Raw genomic sequence first — 16,388 nt, 5'->3', positions numbered from 1 at the left:
TATTATAAGGTAAAAAAAAGGGGGGGGGGGGGGGTGCATTTCCATCTGTTTTTCCATCTGTTTTTGTATGCGTTTGTGAAATATCTTTCCCTTCTGTTATTCTTGCTACTGTTGTCTCTTGCTCTATTTCTGCTCGTCTCCCCCGTCCACTCCTTTTTGTTGAGAAAACACAAACGTGTTACTTGTCATGTACACATATTCAGATTATTGTGGTCAGATCTTAACTCACAATGTTGAAAGAAAAGTGGAGAGAGCGAGACATAGAAGCCCTCAGGGACAAAACACACCCCTCACTCCTTCAGGTACTGTCTACACATTTAGACATAGCAGCAACTTAAAATCCTGTCTGAAAAAATACAACAATCACCAAAAAATGGGGCAGATACTAATTTAGGCTAAACAGTGTCTGTTTCAGTTGAGCTTTTTAGTTGCATGTGGATTTTTTTTGGGGGGGGGGGGGGTTCTTTGACTGAAGCTGATCCTGCAATTGAGCCAAAAAAAAACATCCAATTGAATCTCTGCATTGTTTATTGCTTCGTTATTTTTAAAAACACAATGAATGTCAATGTAAACTCCGTTCAGGTAAGACGCCAAACAATTAATCTCTCCTACTCACAGTGCCTCAGACACCATAGTTATCACACTCTGTTGATAATGAACTACTGTTTAACAGAATACATTGGAACCTACTCTCTGAGCATCTGTGGACAATGTGAGTCCTGAAGAAAAAGAATCTGTGCATTTTGGTAGGCCTAATTTATAAACTGATGTAGCTGGACACCTCGTTAGTTGAACCTTCTGAGTGCAAGGTATCGTAAAAAAAAATATATTAAAAAGTGGTCTTTCCGTATATGTATGGATTGAACAGATGAAGAGATTCTGACTTGCGATTCCTTTTGTTGGGAAGATTTATTTAGTTAATGTTCTCTTTGAGCAGTCATTCCTATTCCCTCTCTCTAAACCCACTGGATTTAGAGCTTGTTTTGGTAGTCTACATGTTGCTGCTTATTTTTGGTTTAACAGCTCTACGGTTTGTAGATTAAGACTGTTCTATATGGAGTCTGTCATAGCAAGTTATTCCTTTTAAAACAGTTGAAAGCGGCTCTTTTCAACCCTATACTGTGGACTAATTGTGTTGAATTGCAATGCTTGGAACAATACACTTCAAACATAAAGCACTGAGGCTTTTCAAAAGAATTTAATAAAAAATATTTCCTACGTTATATTTCCAGCTTAAGTGGGCTATAAGCAATTCGGTTTCATATAAATGCCTCGGATTCATTAGTCTCAATGGTTAATGTATTCAGATGCTCAGATAACAGGTACACACAAACCTAACTGGACCTCGTTTAAATAATTGCCATTTGCACAGTTTGGCAGACTTTGTTTCTTCTACTGTAATTTATTTATGCATGTTTTTTGGGGGGTACTGTATTAGAACTTGGCTATGGTCAAGTGTCTTTGTAGTAGAGAACTTAATGATCACTAAGTTATTTTGGTTGCACTGGTAAATTTAAATTTTTTGTTAATGCAATTTTGATTTGACAACTTTACTCATAAAATATGACTGCTTCTTATACGCCCCTTTTATAATCTCTGAACTGAAGTGGGTGATATGATCTCATTTTTGTTTATGTTGCATTGAACCTGGGGCACCAATGATTGTCTTTGTGTAAGAATTTACTCAATGTATCCTGTAAGGAAAAAAATGCCATTTTGAAAAAGAGATTAGTTCTATCAATGTAACAGGTCAAATTCACTGGACGAAATAATCACTTTTCAAAATCACCTATTCTTCTAATAAATTTTGTGAAAATGTAATGTTCTCTGTCGTCTTTTTCAAACAAACACTTAGCATTGGATTTTTCACAATTTTGTAATGGGCTCGATTTTATTTTGTTGCTTCATAAAATTAATAGATTAAATATGAATTGAATTAAATACTGTTTATCTAATTATACGCTCCTACTCATCGCTGTCAAATGTCTCGTTAGGCCAACTCTGTGAATACTCATATTTTGCTAAAGACATATTTAACACTGCTCATGAGCTTCTCATTCCTCCCACACAATTAGAAACCATGGCTGGTAATAAAGGTCATATTGTCTGACTCAGTCATTCATTGGGTTGATATTAAGTTATATTTTTACATAGCTAGAACAATATTTCAGCCTTAACTCTTGTTGCTGTATGGCGTGTCAATAGTATCAACATGTGAACATTTTACACCAGCAATGTGGATAATAAGCCTCAAGCCTCATATGAAATAATTACTTGGGAATGGTGTCACCAAGATGTACCATCAGACGGGCTTTGATAACCACTGCTTCTTTGTTGTAATGGAGCCATGTTCATTCTATAGATTTGATCGAATGTGAGGATATCCTGAACTGATGGAAATTCTGACATGGACAAGTGAAATCAATACGTTTAGGATTTATAAAAAACAAACATGATTCAATTATGGATCAGTTACTGTTCCCCATGTTTATCCCATGTATCCCATCCCATGTTTATCCCATCCCATGTTTATCCCATGTTTATCCCATCCCATCCCATGTTTATCCCATCCCATGTTTATCCCATGTTTATCCCATGTATCCCATGTATCCCATGTTTATCCCATGTATCCCATCCCATGTTTTCCCCTTCACATTTATCTCCATATCATTTTTCTCTTAGCATGTAGCTCAGCCCAGTATGTTGCATTTTTATGATATTTATTTCTGAACTATAGAAAACAATTCATTTAGATGGATGCTGTGAATACTTTATTCATCTTCATGGGGAAAGTGATTTGCCTTAAGCTGTCATACAGCAGGATAAATGCATTAAGTACCTACAGCTAGGGTTGGGCGTTATTCAGATGTTCATACCTTCATATCATGCCAGTGCCATCGTTGGTTACACCGTATTACCGGTGGTGCATACAAGGGGTGCTATTTTTTTTTTTAAACAAAAAGAAGATCCAAAAAATGTAATTTAACAAATAATAAGGAATTCCCATAGCAGATGCTAGGTAAATGCTAAGGAATTCCCGTAGCGGATGCTAGGTAAATGCTAAGGAATTCCCGTAGCGGATGCTAGGTAAATGCTAAGGAATTCCCGTAGCGGATGCTAGGTAAATGCTAAGGAATTCCCGTAGCGGATGCTAGGTAAATGCTAAGGAATTCCCGTAGCGGATGCTAGGTAAATGCTAAGGAATTCCCGTAGCGGATGCTAGGTAAATGCTAAGGAATTCCCGTAGCGGATGCTAGGTAAATGCTAAGGAATTCCCGTAGCGGATGCTAGGTAAATGCTAAGGAATTCCCGTAGCGGATGCTAGGTAAATGCTAAGGAATTCCCGTAGCGGATGCTAGGTAAATGCTAAGGAATTCCCGTAGCGGATGCTAGGTAAATGCTAAGGAATTCCCGTAGCGGATGCTAGGTAAATGCTAAGGAATTCCCGTAGCGGATGCTAGGTAAATGCTAAGGAATTCCCGTAGCGGATGCTAGGTAAATGCTAAGGAATTCCCGTAGCGGATGCTAGGTAAATGCTAAGGAATTCCCGTAGCGGATGCTAGGTAAATGCTAAGGAGCGCATGCAAACTAATTGCAAGGACAGACAACCCAGCTCATGAAGTGATGCATATTTTTCAAAGGGTTACTCAGTTTGCTGCACACACAACAATATTACACAGCAGGGATCTTAATCCAGGAGGGGAATGTCTCTTCTGTTAACAACATTCAAGAAGCTTGATGTTGCAAGTTAGTCACTTGGCTAGCAAATTAGCAAACCAAATACACAGCTGGAGAGAATGTATTTGGCACATCTTAGTTAGTTACTTAATAGTTCTAAGATGTATAGCTGGCAAACATGAGTAGTGAATTTCTAACTTGATCACCTCTCTAAATTGCACTGCAGTGGAATCGCTCACCTCATGAAGCTTCTGTTTGCTGCTTTGTAAACAAACACATGACTGGCTCAGTCAGCTGTTTTGGTGAACTACCGGTAAGCTTCATAATGGAAAAATGATCTAACTGCTGAAATAAAGAATGCAATATGCCTTATCTGTAAGCTAGTGAACTACTCCCCTCTGGGCGCAGATATAGGGCACCCCTCGGCAGGAAAAACATTTGTGCCAGGTGTGTAATCCCTCCTAAATAGCTTGGGCTAATGTATCTATCGGCCCAGTAAGGCCAGCAGGCTAGTCTTTTTTTTATTAGTATGTAATTGTTATGAAAGTTGTATTGTCAATTTGTTTATTTAAACGGCACTTTAAACGTGTACATGACACAGCAACAAAATTTCCCCATGGGGACAATAAAGTCAGTAAGTTGACTGCAGGTATTTATTGGAAAAAGTAGAAATATCCACATTTAAAAATGTAAAAGAATATATTGTACAGTATTGAAATCATACTGTGGGTATTTCAAAATAACCCGGGATACAAGGTATACCGCCCCACCCTACCTATAGCTATAACTCTCATTATAATCCATGTGGTATGGTCTTCATATGTTTTAACTTGAGTCTGAATGAATTCATATGCTTTTGGACATTTTGTACGTGTATATTCATGACAACAATATAAACATCCGTGTCCTGTTTGTCTTGCAGTGAATGTCTGGAGCTGACTACAGAAAATGCCAGGGACCTGCAGTCCACCTCTACGCTGGAGGAGTTTATGACCAAGCTCTGTCTGCACCACCAGAGGCAGATTGTCGACGCTCTGGGCTTCCTACACACAGAGGTCTGTATAGGCATTACGTTCTTTGTGCATTTTCAATTCGGTAACATTTTATAGAAAGTTATTTTCCCTGAAAGTAAATCGCAAATCACACACAACAGAGGATACATACATATGTAAACAAGAAGATACCGTACATCACAGCAGAGGAAGTAAAAGAGACTGACGTACTGTCGAGTGATTGTTTTGTCCAGAGCCATGTATATAGAGAGTTGGGCCAACTTTTTCAATACTGTTCTAGTCATTCAGTTACATAGTATTAATGAAATATTCCCCATGTTAGAGCCTCATTAACATTACATGGCGGCCATAGACTGTTGTAGTCATAACCTCTAGTAATTTAATAGGATCTCTATGACATAAACCCTCAAAGTTCCAGAATGGTACAATAGTGGGAGCCATTTTCGTCATGGAGAAGTCCAAACCAGTCTAATTTGAATGAATGGCAATAGAGGCTTAGGTGATGCATTTCCTGCTTTTACTTATACAGGAAATTAAAGGCTTTTAATATTTCAGAAATTGTCACCCGAAAATATTGTTCTATAATTACGAATACAGTTTATACAGGTTATAACAATTATGTACCAATATTTAGTTTGTCTAAATGGCCTCTAAAACTGCCAAATGGCAGTGATTTAAAAAAATAAAAAATAAAAAAAATAAAAAAAATTCATTTTGTGTTATCGCTGGATACATCTATAAAAACACTGGCAAATCAGCTCCAAGGGATTTTAATTTTGGAAATCTGTTCCAAAGTATGCCCACGCATCGTAGAGAGATATTTGATTGTATACAAATGCAAGCAAGGTTTGAAATGATTATGTTTTAGTCAAATATTATACATGTTTGGGCTTCTTGCGGGCAGTCTGCAAATTATTTGTAATTATGGTCCGATCCCTTGACCATCCACTCAAGAAAAAATCGTCCCACGGCTGAATCTAGTTGATGATCCCTGCACTAAAATATATGTAAACAGACAATAAATGTCTAGACGTTTGTTTTCTTGGAATGCTGTGTCTCATTATAAGATACAATATCAGTACTTGTCGGAATTACAACTTGTCTAAGTCCTGTCATCAACTGATTTCAGACAGTGTCTGGTTGTGGATTGATTGCGTTGTTTGTATGGAATGTTGGCATATTGGCTGTTAATTTGAAAACATTTGGAATCATTCCACTACAACTGTCTGGCTAGCTAGCAAAGGTAATGTGCAAATAATATTTTACACCATCTTATCACAGCACTGGCTGACCAGCTTCCATACCAAAATGGATGCCCTTTTATACTGTCATAAGGTTCATGTTCATTCTAGTATTCTAATTCCTAATTCTATGGTTGTTGTGTAATGTAAATTCAACAATTTCATAAACCTCAATTGCAAAACTCTATACAGGGCTCTGGTTTTGTCTATGTAATAACTAAACTGAGGTGTTGAATAACCCCATGGTGGTTCTTGTTCTAGGTCAAGGCTATATCCTCCTCCAGCACTTCGCTAGCTCCTGCCTCCAAACCCTCTTGCTCAGTGGAGCACGGAGCCCTCCAGGGTCCTAGCGCTGCACCTTGCCTTCAGTCCCCAGAGAGGGGGAGGACTGGTCAGAAACTTCCCCTGGCTTCCACTCCAAAAGGATCGACGGAGGGGAAAGAAAGTTTGGTAACCCCAGAGCAGACTGCTGTGTTCCGAAATGTGTCTGGGGCCGCTGGGCCGGCCTTGGATCTACGTCAACCTGGCCCAGGGGAGTCTAAGGCTTTGGCAACACTGTTCAGAAGCGCAGATGACAGTGTGAGTAAACGTCTTAGTGACCATGCTCCGCTAAAGATCAAAATCTTGAAGTCCAGCAGCCTGGCTGATGGTAAGAAGCTATCCTGTGTGCTCACCACCTCTCTTCCTGCTGGTGCCGGTACTTTGGAAGAAATGCAGGGCATTTCTGACTCCTCAACCAGAGCAGATACTTACAGTGCTGGACAAGGCTCCTCTGTGAAAAGGCACGATCATGCTGATCGCTCAACAAGACAAAGAGGCTCCATTGAACATACCAAAGACACGCTGGTCAAACAAAGTCCACCTGAAAAGATCCCCAACAACATACCCCCGGTTTCCCCCGGGACAGCAAGGAAGACCATAAAGGGGTCTTCCTACCATCGGCCTAGGGACACTTCCTCAGTGTGTCGGTTTGTAACCGACCCTGATCTCGGCCACTGCGACATCGTCTACATCGACAAACCAATCACAGAGTGTTTCCGGGATCGACAGCACCGTCTGCTCCCTCGACGCAACGCCAGGAAAAGCACCCGAGGTCACATGTATGTGGAGGAAATGTGGGAGCTGAAGACTGTCCGTACATTAGCCAAGACGTCTGCCCGCAATGATAGTGGCAACTGTCCCACTCCAATGCCAGAGCTCATCACTCTGGTCACCCCTAAACAGGTGATTGGCAAGCCTGAGGGAGTACCTCTTGTGGATATGCCTTTTGTTGGAGGTTTTGTGGAGACGGTCAGTCAGAAAACTCCTTCCGAGCTTCCAGCTGAAAGTGAGGTGGCTGGGGATGTGGAGGCTGCAGCAGCATCAGCCAGTGGGATGGCACTGAACGTTGAGACTAGTCAGACAGACCAGAGTCAGTGCAAAGAGCAGACTGCCCCTCCACCTCCTCCACAGAGTCCCCCAGTGGATAACGAGCAGAGTACAGGGACGAACTCGGAGCAGCCAAGGCGGAGCATAGCACCAGAGGATAATCTAGCTCAGACTGTGGTCGAGACGGCAGATCAGGGTGTAAACAGTAAACACAATTACATAGTTTTAAGTGAAAACCCAGAGCAGGTGGTGATGGGGAAAGATGTAAACTTATCACAGGATAAGACATCAGACGAAGCTGAGCTTGTCCAGGATATGCTGCAGAGTGTGCCAAAGGGCCAGAAAGTTGTCTCTGAAACCCAACAGGAATCTGCATCACTGACCCCTTCCCTGGAGAGCAATGAAGACAAAGAGGTAGTGAGTGCAGGTGCAGTTGACAAAGAGCAGGCAATGCCTCTGGAACCGCAAATTTCAGTTGACCAGAAACCGTCTGAGGGCTCTGGAGGAGAAGCAAAAGCTGGCATGGAGGTTCCCGTGGAGAGTGAAAGGATAGAGGTGCAGGAAACGGGCGAGGTTGAACCAGACTTGGCTCCAGGCGATGGCGACAATGTGCCTGAAGAGAAAAAGACACATGTTGATCCGTCCTCTAAAAAGGTCAGTAAGGCAGTTGAGAAAGAATTGCCTCTCAGGCATTCTGAAAAACAGGGTATTCCAGCACGGGTGATTCCTTCAAGGGTGAAGGAAGCTGCAGTGATTGATACAGAGAGTATGATTATATGTGGATATGTGAATGGTAGACCTATTGGACATTCTGACAGATGTTTGCGTGAACGGCCAGCCAGAACTACCCCAGAGTCTACTCCTACTAAGACTAAACGCCCCACTAAGGCGTCTCTGAAACAGACTGAGAACCCTTCTGAGAACGCGTCTGAGATTCCACAAGTGTCACATGAGACTGCTCTCACCCCGATCCCTGCTGGGGAAAGCGTCAAAAGCCCTTCGTCGAAGCGCCTCACCAAGGCCTCCCTGAAACAATGTGAGAAATATTCTGAGAACATGCCAGAGGTTCCTCAAGTCTCTCTCCCTTCAGCCGAAGTGATCAAAAGCCCTGTGTCCATACGGCCCAAAAGAACCCCTAAAGCTAAAATCAATCAGAACCTGCCTGACACACAGACCCCTGCTGAAGCAAGCCAGATTATGTCTGACACAAGGACCCCTATTTCCCCTATAGCAGCAAGCCAGAGCATTCCTGACACTCCTCAAGTCCCAGACACACCAGTCAACTCCTCCAGGAGCCCTGAGTCCAGACAACCCCTCAGATCTGCCAGACTGCAACAGGCAGCAGCTGTTGCCTCCCCTCTCGCCCCTGTCGCCTCCCCTCTCGCCCCTGTCGCCTCCCCTCTCGCCCCTGTCGCCTCCCCTCTCGCCCCTGTCGCCTCCCCTCTCGCCCCTGTCGCCTCCCCTCTCGCCCCTGTCGCCTCCCCTCTCGCCCCTGTCGCCTCCCCTCTCGCCCCTGTCGCCTCCCCTCTCGCCCCTGTCGCCTCCCCTCTCGTCCCTGTCGCCTCCCCTGTCGCCTCCCCTCTCGTCCCTGTCGCCTCCCCTCTCGTCCCTGTCGCCTCCCATCTCGACCCTGTCGCCTCCCCTCTCGTCCCTGTCGCGTCCCCTCTCGTCCCTGTCGCGTCCCCTCTCGTCCCTGTCGCGTCCCCTCTCGTCCCTGTCGCGTCCCCTCTCGTCCCTGTCGCGTCCCCTCTCGTCCCTGTCGCGTCCCCTCTCGTCCCTGTCGCGTCCCCTCTCGTCCCTGTCGCGTCCCCTCTCGTCCCTGTCGCGTCCCCTCTCGTCCCTGTCGCGTCCCCTCTCGTCCCTGTCGCGTCCCCTCTCGTCCCTGTCGCGTCCCCTCTCGTCCCTGTCGCGTCCCCTCTCGTCCCTGTCGCCTCCCCTCTCGTCCCTGTCGCGTCCCCTCTCGTCCCTGTCGCGTCCCCTCTCGTCCCTGTCGCGTCCCCTCTCGTCCCTGTCGCGTCCCCTCTCGTCCCTGTCGCGTCCCCTCTCGTCCCTGTCGCGTCCCCTCTCGTCCCTGTCGCGTCCCCTCTCGTCCCTGTCGCGTCCCCTCTCGTCCCTGTCGCGTCCCCTCTCGTCCCTGTCGCGTCCCCTCTCGTCCCTGTCGCGTCCCCTCTCGTCCCTGTCGCGTCCCCTCTCGTCCCTGTCGCGTCCCCTCTCGTCCCTGTCGCGTCCCCTCTCGTCCCTGTCGCGTCCCCTCTCGTCCCTGTCGCCTCCCCTCTCGTCCCTGTCGCCTCCCCTCTCGTCCCTGTCGCCTCCCCTCTCGTCCCTGTCGCCTCCCCTCTCGTCCCTGTCGCCTCCCCTCTCGTCCCTGTCGCCTCCCCTCTCGTCCCTGTCGCCTCCCCTCTCGTCCCTGTCGCCTCCCCTCTCGTCCCTGTCGCCTCCCCTCTCGTCCCTGTCGCCTCCCCTCTCGTCCCTGTCGCCTCCCCTCTCGTCCCTGTCGCCTCCCCTCTCGTCCCTGTCGCCTCCCCTCTCGTCCCTGTCGCCTCCCCTCTCGTCCCTGTCGCCTCCCCTCTCGTCCCTGTCGCCTCCCCTCTCGTCCCTGTCGCCTCCCCTCTCGTCCCTGTCGCCTCCCCTCTCGTCCCTGTCGCCTCCCCTCCCGTCCCTGTCGCCTCCCCTCCCGTCCCTGTCGCCTCCCCTCCCGTCCCTGTCGCCTCCCCTCCCGTCCGTGTCGCCTCCCCTCCCGTCCCTGACGCCTCCCCTCTCGTCCCTGACGCCTCCCCTTCTGTTGAAGGGGCTGTTATTTTCATTGTTGCCCCAGAACCGTCTACCTCCCTCCCACTCCCCTCCACTGAGCTCAACCCTCCCCTCCCCATTGCCTCTCCTCTTCTTCCTATTGTCTCCCATCTCTTCCCTTCATCTCATCAGAACAGTGCAGTCACCCAGAGCTCTGCAGAGCTTAAAGTTCAAAAAGCTCAGCCAGCTCCAAATTCAAAACCCAGCGAGACAGAGAAAACAGCAGAGGAAACTAGGGGGCAAACTAGACCAAAGCTCAGATCGTCAATGATGGTAGCAAAGGAAGTTGAAATTGTTGAGAATCAGCAAGTTAGCAGTGAGGATTCTGCTCTCACAGAGGGTACACGCATTAAAAAGAGCGAGGCCCACACACAAAGTAGTCCACTAAGAAGTAAAAGAACTCTCAAAAAGGAAGGGGAATCAAGCAAATTGACTTTGCTGAAGAAGGCAGCGGCACCAACTTCAATGGATAACAAAACTTCATCTGAAGATTCCAGTAGGTCTTCCGTCAGCAGTACTTCAGACAAACCTGGGCGAATGCCATTGAGGAGTGAGAGTAGTAAAACTGACGTGGCCAGCCAGTCCATTACCCCGGCAACCCCACCGACCCCAGTGGAGAACAGGAAGTCAGCTTTGAGAGTCCAGAGGTCGCCCATACCCTCGACCAGTGCGCCAATCACAGCTGAGAAATGGAGTGAAGTGGCATCTCCCATTAGGCTGAAATCCCCAGTGAGACTTCCATCACCAATCAGGTTCAAACCAGAGAGGATCATCAAGTCTCCATTGAGGGAATCACCTTTGCTGGTCAGTTCCCCTCTTCCCTCCAGCTCAGTCACTCCTTTCCTCCTGCCCAAGCTGGAGCTTCCAGTACAGACTCGACACAAGTTCCTGGAGTTACTGGATGTAGAGGAAAACCAACAGAAAATCTCCTCTCTGAACACCATGTTCGATAAGATGCAAAGAGGCTGGGTCCAGATGGACAAAGAGGGACATCCAACGCCAAGACACAAAAATAAGGCAGACAGACAGGCAGCGATATGGAAGAGTAAGCGCAGGGTCCGCAAGCCCAAGTCTTCGGATCATCAGAGGTACTCGCTAGTTCAAATGCTTTTCAAGAACGATTTGGACCTAGCCAGCATTTGCCACTGGTACATGGAGTCAACAGAAACCCAATCCCTGGTCATCGTAAAGAAGGTGAACACACGTCTTCCCTCTGAGACCCAGCTGCTCTTCCCCGGTATGTCCCAAAGGCCATCTCAAGGGGTCTTCCCTAGCCTTCAAGCTGAGCGCTTGAAGAAACACTTGAAGAAGTTTGCCATGGCTTCCCCTGTGAAGAGCAACCCTAAGAGTCAGAAGCTGATTGCTAAAGCCCTGGAGCAGGAGGTCAGTACAAGTATGCCCAAAGGGAAGGAAAAGAGAGAGCTGACTACAGCCACTCGGATCTCCACCAAAGCCTATGTTTCCTCTGCAGAGGCACAGGCACAACCAGCCGACGGCCAGAAGGCCTCAGCGAAGGCCAAGAACCCAGCCAGCGCCCGGATCCTGAGGAAGTACTCCAATATAAGGGAGAAGATGCAAGGTCAACAGAGCTCCAAGAATCCGAAAGGGGCCCCAAGAAAAGAGCTTGAAGCTTCCAAAGTCAAACCCTCTAAACCCCCAAAGAAAAAATTGGCAAAACCGTCAAAATTGAAACCGGCCATTGCCCAGAGGCAGAAATTATCAGTTTCTGGTGATAAAGGTGTAAAGGAGACAAGTGTAGTAAAAACAGAGCGAGCACAGCCATCTCCTAGTAGAAAGTCTCCAGTAAAAGCTGCTGTCCTGGAGAGATCAGTCAAGACTAGCGGCAGCAGTAGAACCTTACGGGATCTCGGTAGGAAAGAGAGTGCATCACCACAGAGGTCTCCCCAAAGAGTGATGACTCCAAAAGCACAGAAAAACACCCCTGCTCCTGCCACCGTCCCCAAGACTGACTTTAACAAGCAGCAGGTTGGAGCAGAGAAGGCAGGGGTGGATAAGACTATGGCAACAAAAGCAGGTCAAACAAAGAGACCCTCTCAAAGTAGAGTCTTTGAGACTAAAGTCACTGAAAGTAAAGGTACTGAGAGCAATGGCGCTGAAAGTGCTGCAGAGACTCCTCAACAGAACATGGACGTCAAAACACCAGGTTCTCCTGACCAGGTTCTCACTAGGTCACAGAGGAAGATGGAGGCCGATCCACCCCCCTCCATCCCTCAGAGTGCAAGCCCTAAGCCTGCCACTAAGAAAGCAAATGAACCTGCTCAGAGTGGAACTCCTAAGAGTGCCACAAAGAGAGCTCTGGAGCCTACACATACTGTTAGTACAAGCCCTAAGTCTGCCATAAAGAGAGCCAGTGAACCTGCTCAAAGTGGAGCTCCTAAAGGTGCCACAAAGAGAAGCCAGGAGAGCCCACAGACTCCAGCCAAGCGCACCAGGACATCCCTACAGAAATGAAGCTTGTGTGCAGACATGGACTGTAACAGCCAATCTGACGACATTTAGTTGTTTTGTTTTGTCTGGAATATAATAGAAAGGACTGGTAGTATCTATTTTTGTGTGTTCTTCCCAAGCGGTGTTGGTGAATTATCGTTTGGAAGGAGATCGACATGCTGAAGAAAGAGGAAAAATACTGTTTTTGTCTAGTTTAGTGTTGTCTAACTGGCCTGGAGATCTTATTATAAGGGTAAATCTGCATTGTAAACATGTAAGCCATTTTATTTTGGGGTTTGATGCAGAGTTGATCAGTTATTCAGACTACAGCATGCCAGGTCCTCCACCTTTGTTTGTCCAAGTTTTTTATATTCCATAGTGTCTATTCCACGGTTTGAAAAATAGTGAGGTTTAATGGCATGAAAACATCGGCACCATGTTGCTACAAAATAAATAATGATGTTCTCTGACTGCAGCACAGCTCAGGTTTCACTGGACATTCTCTTGGAACTATAGCCTATATTCATCAATGTCGCAATCAAGGAGTTTGTGACTTTGTGATCAGGTGCCTTATTTATCAGATGAAGAGTAATGCGTTGACAACAGGTGAAGCCTCAGTTCTCTGGCCATTGCACAGACACATGTACTGTAGGAAGAGTGAGAAAGGGAGCTTTCTAGATATGGATTTGGTGCAGGTCAGCGCACGTTGTCATGTTGGGGTCCGTCACATGTTACTCTTCTCCAGTTATCTTGTAGATCTGGTCGTTTGTTCGAGGCACCAGATTAGTGGATTTGTGTGTCTTAATGCACAACTTCCCTCCATGTTCCCGACTCTCCTCCGTCTTCCTGCTATAAAAACCACCCCGCTTCCCATCATGGGTTGTTATTCCGACGAGTTCTCTTTTAATGTCTTTTTGTTTTTAGATTCTGGGGATATTTATTTTCAGAGATGTAGCTTTATAACTGATGTTATGGTAGCTTTGTTTAACTTTCAAATACTGTCTGAGTTGACAAAGGAGGGGGTTTTTCCGTTGCAATGCGTGTGAGATATTTACACCTGTTTCGTTATGTTGTAACTCGGATCCAGTCCTTATCTTATTTGTTTCCCGTTAAAGTGTACTGGTCTGGTGTGGTCATTACCTGCTTATTGCATGCTGTAGCTGCCTGTAGCGTTTACATTTAGCAAAATTCTTGTTGAGCCTTTTCACCTTGTTTTTTTTCTCTGAATTAGCATTTGTTTCCGAAACTTCTTTAACTAAGACTATGCATGCACGTTACTGTGACCCTCTGTGTGCTGAACTGTATGGGCATTAACAACTGAAGATATGAACCCTTGGAAGACGTGTCATTGGTCAGCTATTTTGGAAGGGGGTTTGCTGTTTGAGAGCAGATCCCAGGAATGATGCGACATGGAGCCACACGTTGTATCTAATGTTGGCTGGATATGTTTTTCCTGTGCTTTATGGTAGTGTTTGCCTTTTATTTGGACTATTTTGCCGTATACTGACCCCTGGTGGCCATATGAGAACTGTTGAAGAAAATGCTTCTACTTTTCATATCTTTGTATGATCAGTAATGAATACACTGAACAAGAATATAAACGCAACATGCAACCATTTCACAGATTTTACTGAGTTACATTTCATATAAGGACATTTAAATAAATACATTGAAACAAATTTGTGCACAAAATTTGAGATATGCTTTTAGTGCGTATGGAAAAATCCTGGGATCTTTTATTTCAGTTCATGAAACATGGGACCAACACTTTACATATTGCGCTCATATTTTTGTTCAGTATATACTACCGGTGAAAAGCTTTAGAACACCTACTCATTCAAGGGTTTTTCTTTATTTGTACTATTTTCTACATTGTAAAATAATAGTGAAGACATCAAAACTATGAAATAACACATATGGAATCATGCAGTAACCAAAAAAGTGTTAAACAAATCAAAATATATTTTCTATTTGAGATTCTTCAAATAGCCACCCTTTGCATACTCTTGGCATTCTCTCAACCAGCGTCACCTGGAATGTTTTTCCAACAGTCTTGAAGGAGTTTCCACATATACTGAGCACTTGTTGGCTGCTTTTCTTTCACTCTGCTGTCCGACTCATCCCAAACCATCTCAATTTGGTTGAGGTCGGGGGATTGTGGAGTCCAGGTCATCTGATGCAGCACGCCATCACTCTCCTTCTTGGTAAAATAGGCCTTACACAGCCTGGAGGTGTGTTGGGTCATTGTCCTGTTGAAAAATAAATGATAGTCCCACAAAGCCCAAGCCAGATCGGATGGTGTATCGCTGCAGAATGCTGTGGTAGCCATACTGGTTAAGTGTGCCTTGAGTTCTAAATAAATCACAGACCGTGTCACCAGCAAAGCACCATCTCACCACCTCCTCCATGATTCATGGTGGGAAATACACATGCTGAGATCGTCCGTTCACTCACAAAGATACAGCGGTTGGAACCAAAAATCTCCAAAGGACAAATTTCCACCGGTCTAATTTCCATTGCTTGTGTTTCTTGGCCCAAGCAAGTCTTCTTCTTATTGGTGTCCTTTAGTGGTGGTTTCTTTGCAGCAATTTGACAATGGCTGAGAGAATGCCAAGAGTGTGCAAAGGGTGGCTATTTGAAGAATCTCAAATATAAAATATATTTTGATTTGTTTCACACTTTTTTGGTTACTACATGATTCCATATGTGTTATTTCATAGTTTTGATGTCTTCACTATTATTCTACAATGTAGAAAATAGTAAAAATAAAGAAAAACCCTTGAAATGAGGTGTTCTAAAGCTTTTGACTGATAGTGTTTATCCCACTGTTATAGAAATGGCTTGTCTGCCATGTATTATTTTTAGTTCTCAGATTATGTTGATATTTTGTTTCAGGAAGATGTGTTGTTTTCTTGGTGTGACACTTCTGTACTTCAGCAATAGCTTGACCTCCATTTGTCTACGTCAATAGAAAGAAGACACATTTTAGCACAGTGTTATTTTTATCATGGTTATTTCACGTATTCATCATTTGTAAATGCAAAAAGTTATAATTCATGTTTTATATTGTTATTTAAGAAATCCCTATAGGTAAATACATACAGTAGACCTAAATTAAGCAACCCACCAAATATCAAACTTGAACATGTTTTATTCTTCTTTACTGTGGATATTTATAGTTTTTGATTTTGTATATTGGAAATTAAATAACTGATTTATGTGTTAATCCCAATAATGTCTTAAGGTGATGGCGCTGTATTTTTGCTGGACTAGATAAAAAGGTGTTTGAGTTGTACATTTGGTTTCATGCTTCGTTTGTCCATGCATCCATCTCCAGTGGTTCGCTTTCACTAATCTACTGTCAGTCATTTTGAGGTATAACTAAAACAACTGTATTCCTCACTTTGATCTTCTAAAATATCATTCTCATATGTTCATACCGTCATGGAATTACAAGTAAAATTGCACTCTACTCATCCTCACTGTGCCTTCAGAAAGTATTCACACCCCTTGACTTTTTCCCACATTGTTTCAAGTTGAATTAAAAATGGATTACAATTTGATTTTGTGTCATTGGCCTACACATAATATCTTATGTCAGTGGAATTGTTTTTAGAGTTATTAATTTGTATTAATTAGAAATGAAAATCTTAAATGTCTCAAGTCAAGTATTCAACCCCTTTGTTATGGCAATCCTAAATAAGTTCAAGAGTACAAAACTGTGTGCAATAGTGTTACACCTGAGTTTTTTTTAAGGACTCCCTTGTCTCTGTACCCCACACATACAATTAATTATCTGTTAGGTCCCTCAGTCGAGCACTGCATTTCAACCACAAAGACCAGGGAGCTT

The 16,388-nt window shown here is 44.7% G+C and overlaps 1 protein-coding gene across 3 annotated transcripts in view; it reads left to right on the top strand.

The window, feature by feature from the left end:
• LOC129828727 (nascent polypeptide-associated complex subunit alpha, muscle-specific form-like) overlaps positions 1 to 15,833 on the top strand; it is a 68,614-nt gene extending 52,781 nt beyond the window's left edge. For all 3 annotated transcript variants that reach the window (XM_055889890.1, XM_055889892.1, XM_055889889.1), the window contains 2 exons: positions 4,601 to 4,733; positions 6,194 to 15,833. In XM_055889890.1, the coding sequence (XP_055745865.1) occupies positions 4,601 to 4,733; positions 6,194 to 12,562 (6,502 nt within the window). In that variant the 3' untranslated portion in view covers positions 12,563 to 15,833. The remainder of the gene's footprint in view (positions 1 to 4,600; positions 4,734 to 6,193) is intronic.
• The last annotated feature ends 555 nt before the right edge of the window (positions 15,834 to 16,388 follow it).

Source organism: Salvelinus fontinalis, chromosome 30, assembly GCF_029448725.1.
Source record: "Salvelinus fontinalis isolate EN_2023a chromosome 30, ASM2944872v1, whole genome shotgun sequence".
NCBI classification, from domain to species: Eukaryota; Metazoa; Chordata; class Actinopteri; order Salmoniformes; family Salmonidae; genus Salvelinus; species Salvelinus fontinalis.
Note: the sequence above shows the minus strand (reverse complement) of the source record. Positions and strands in the feature narration are given on the sequence as shown.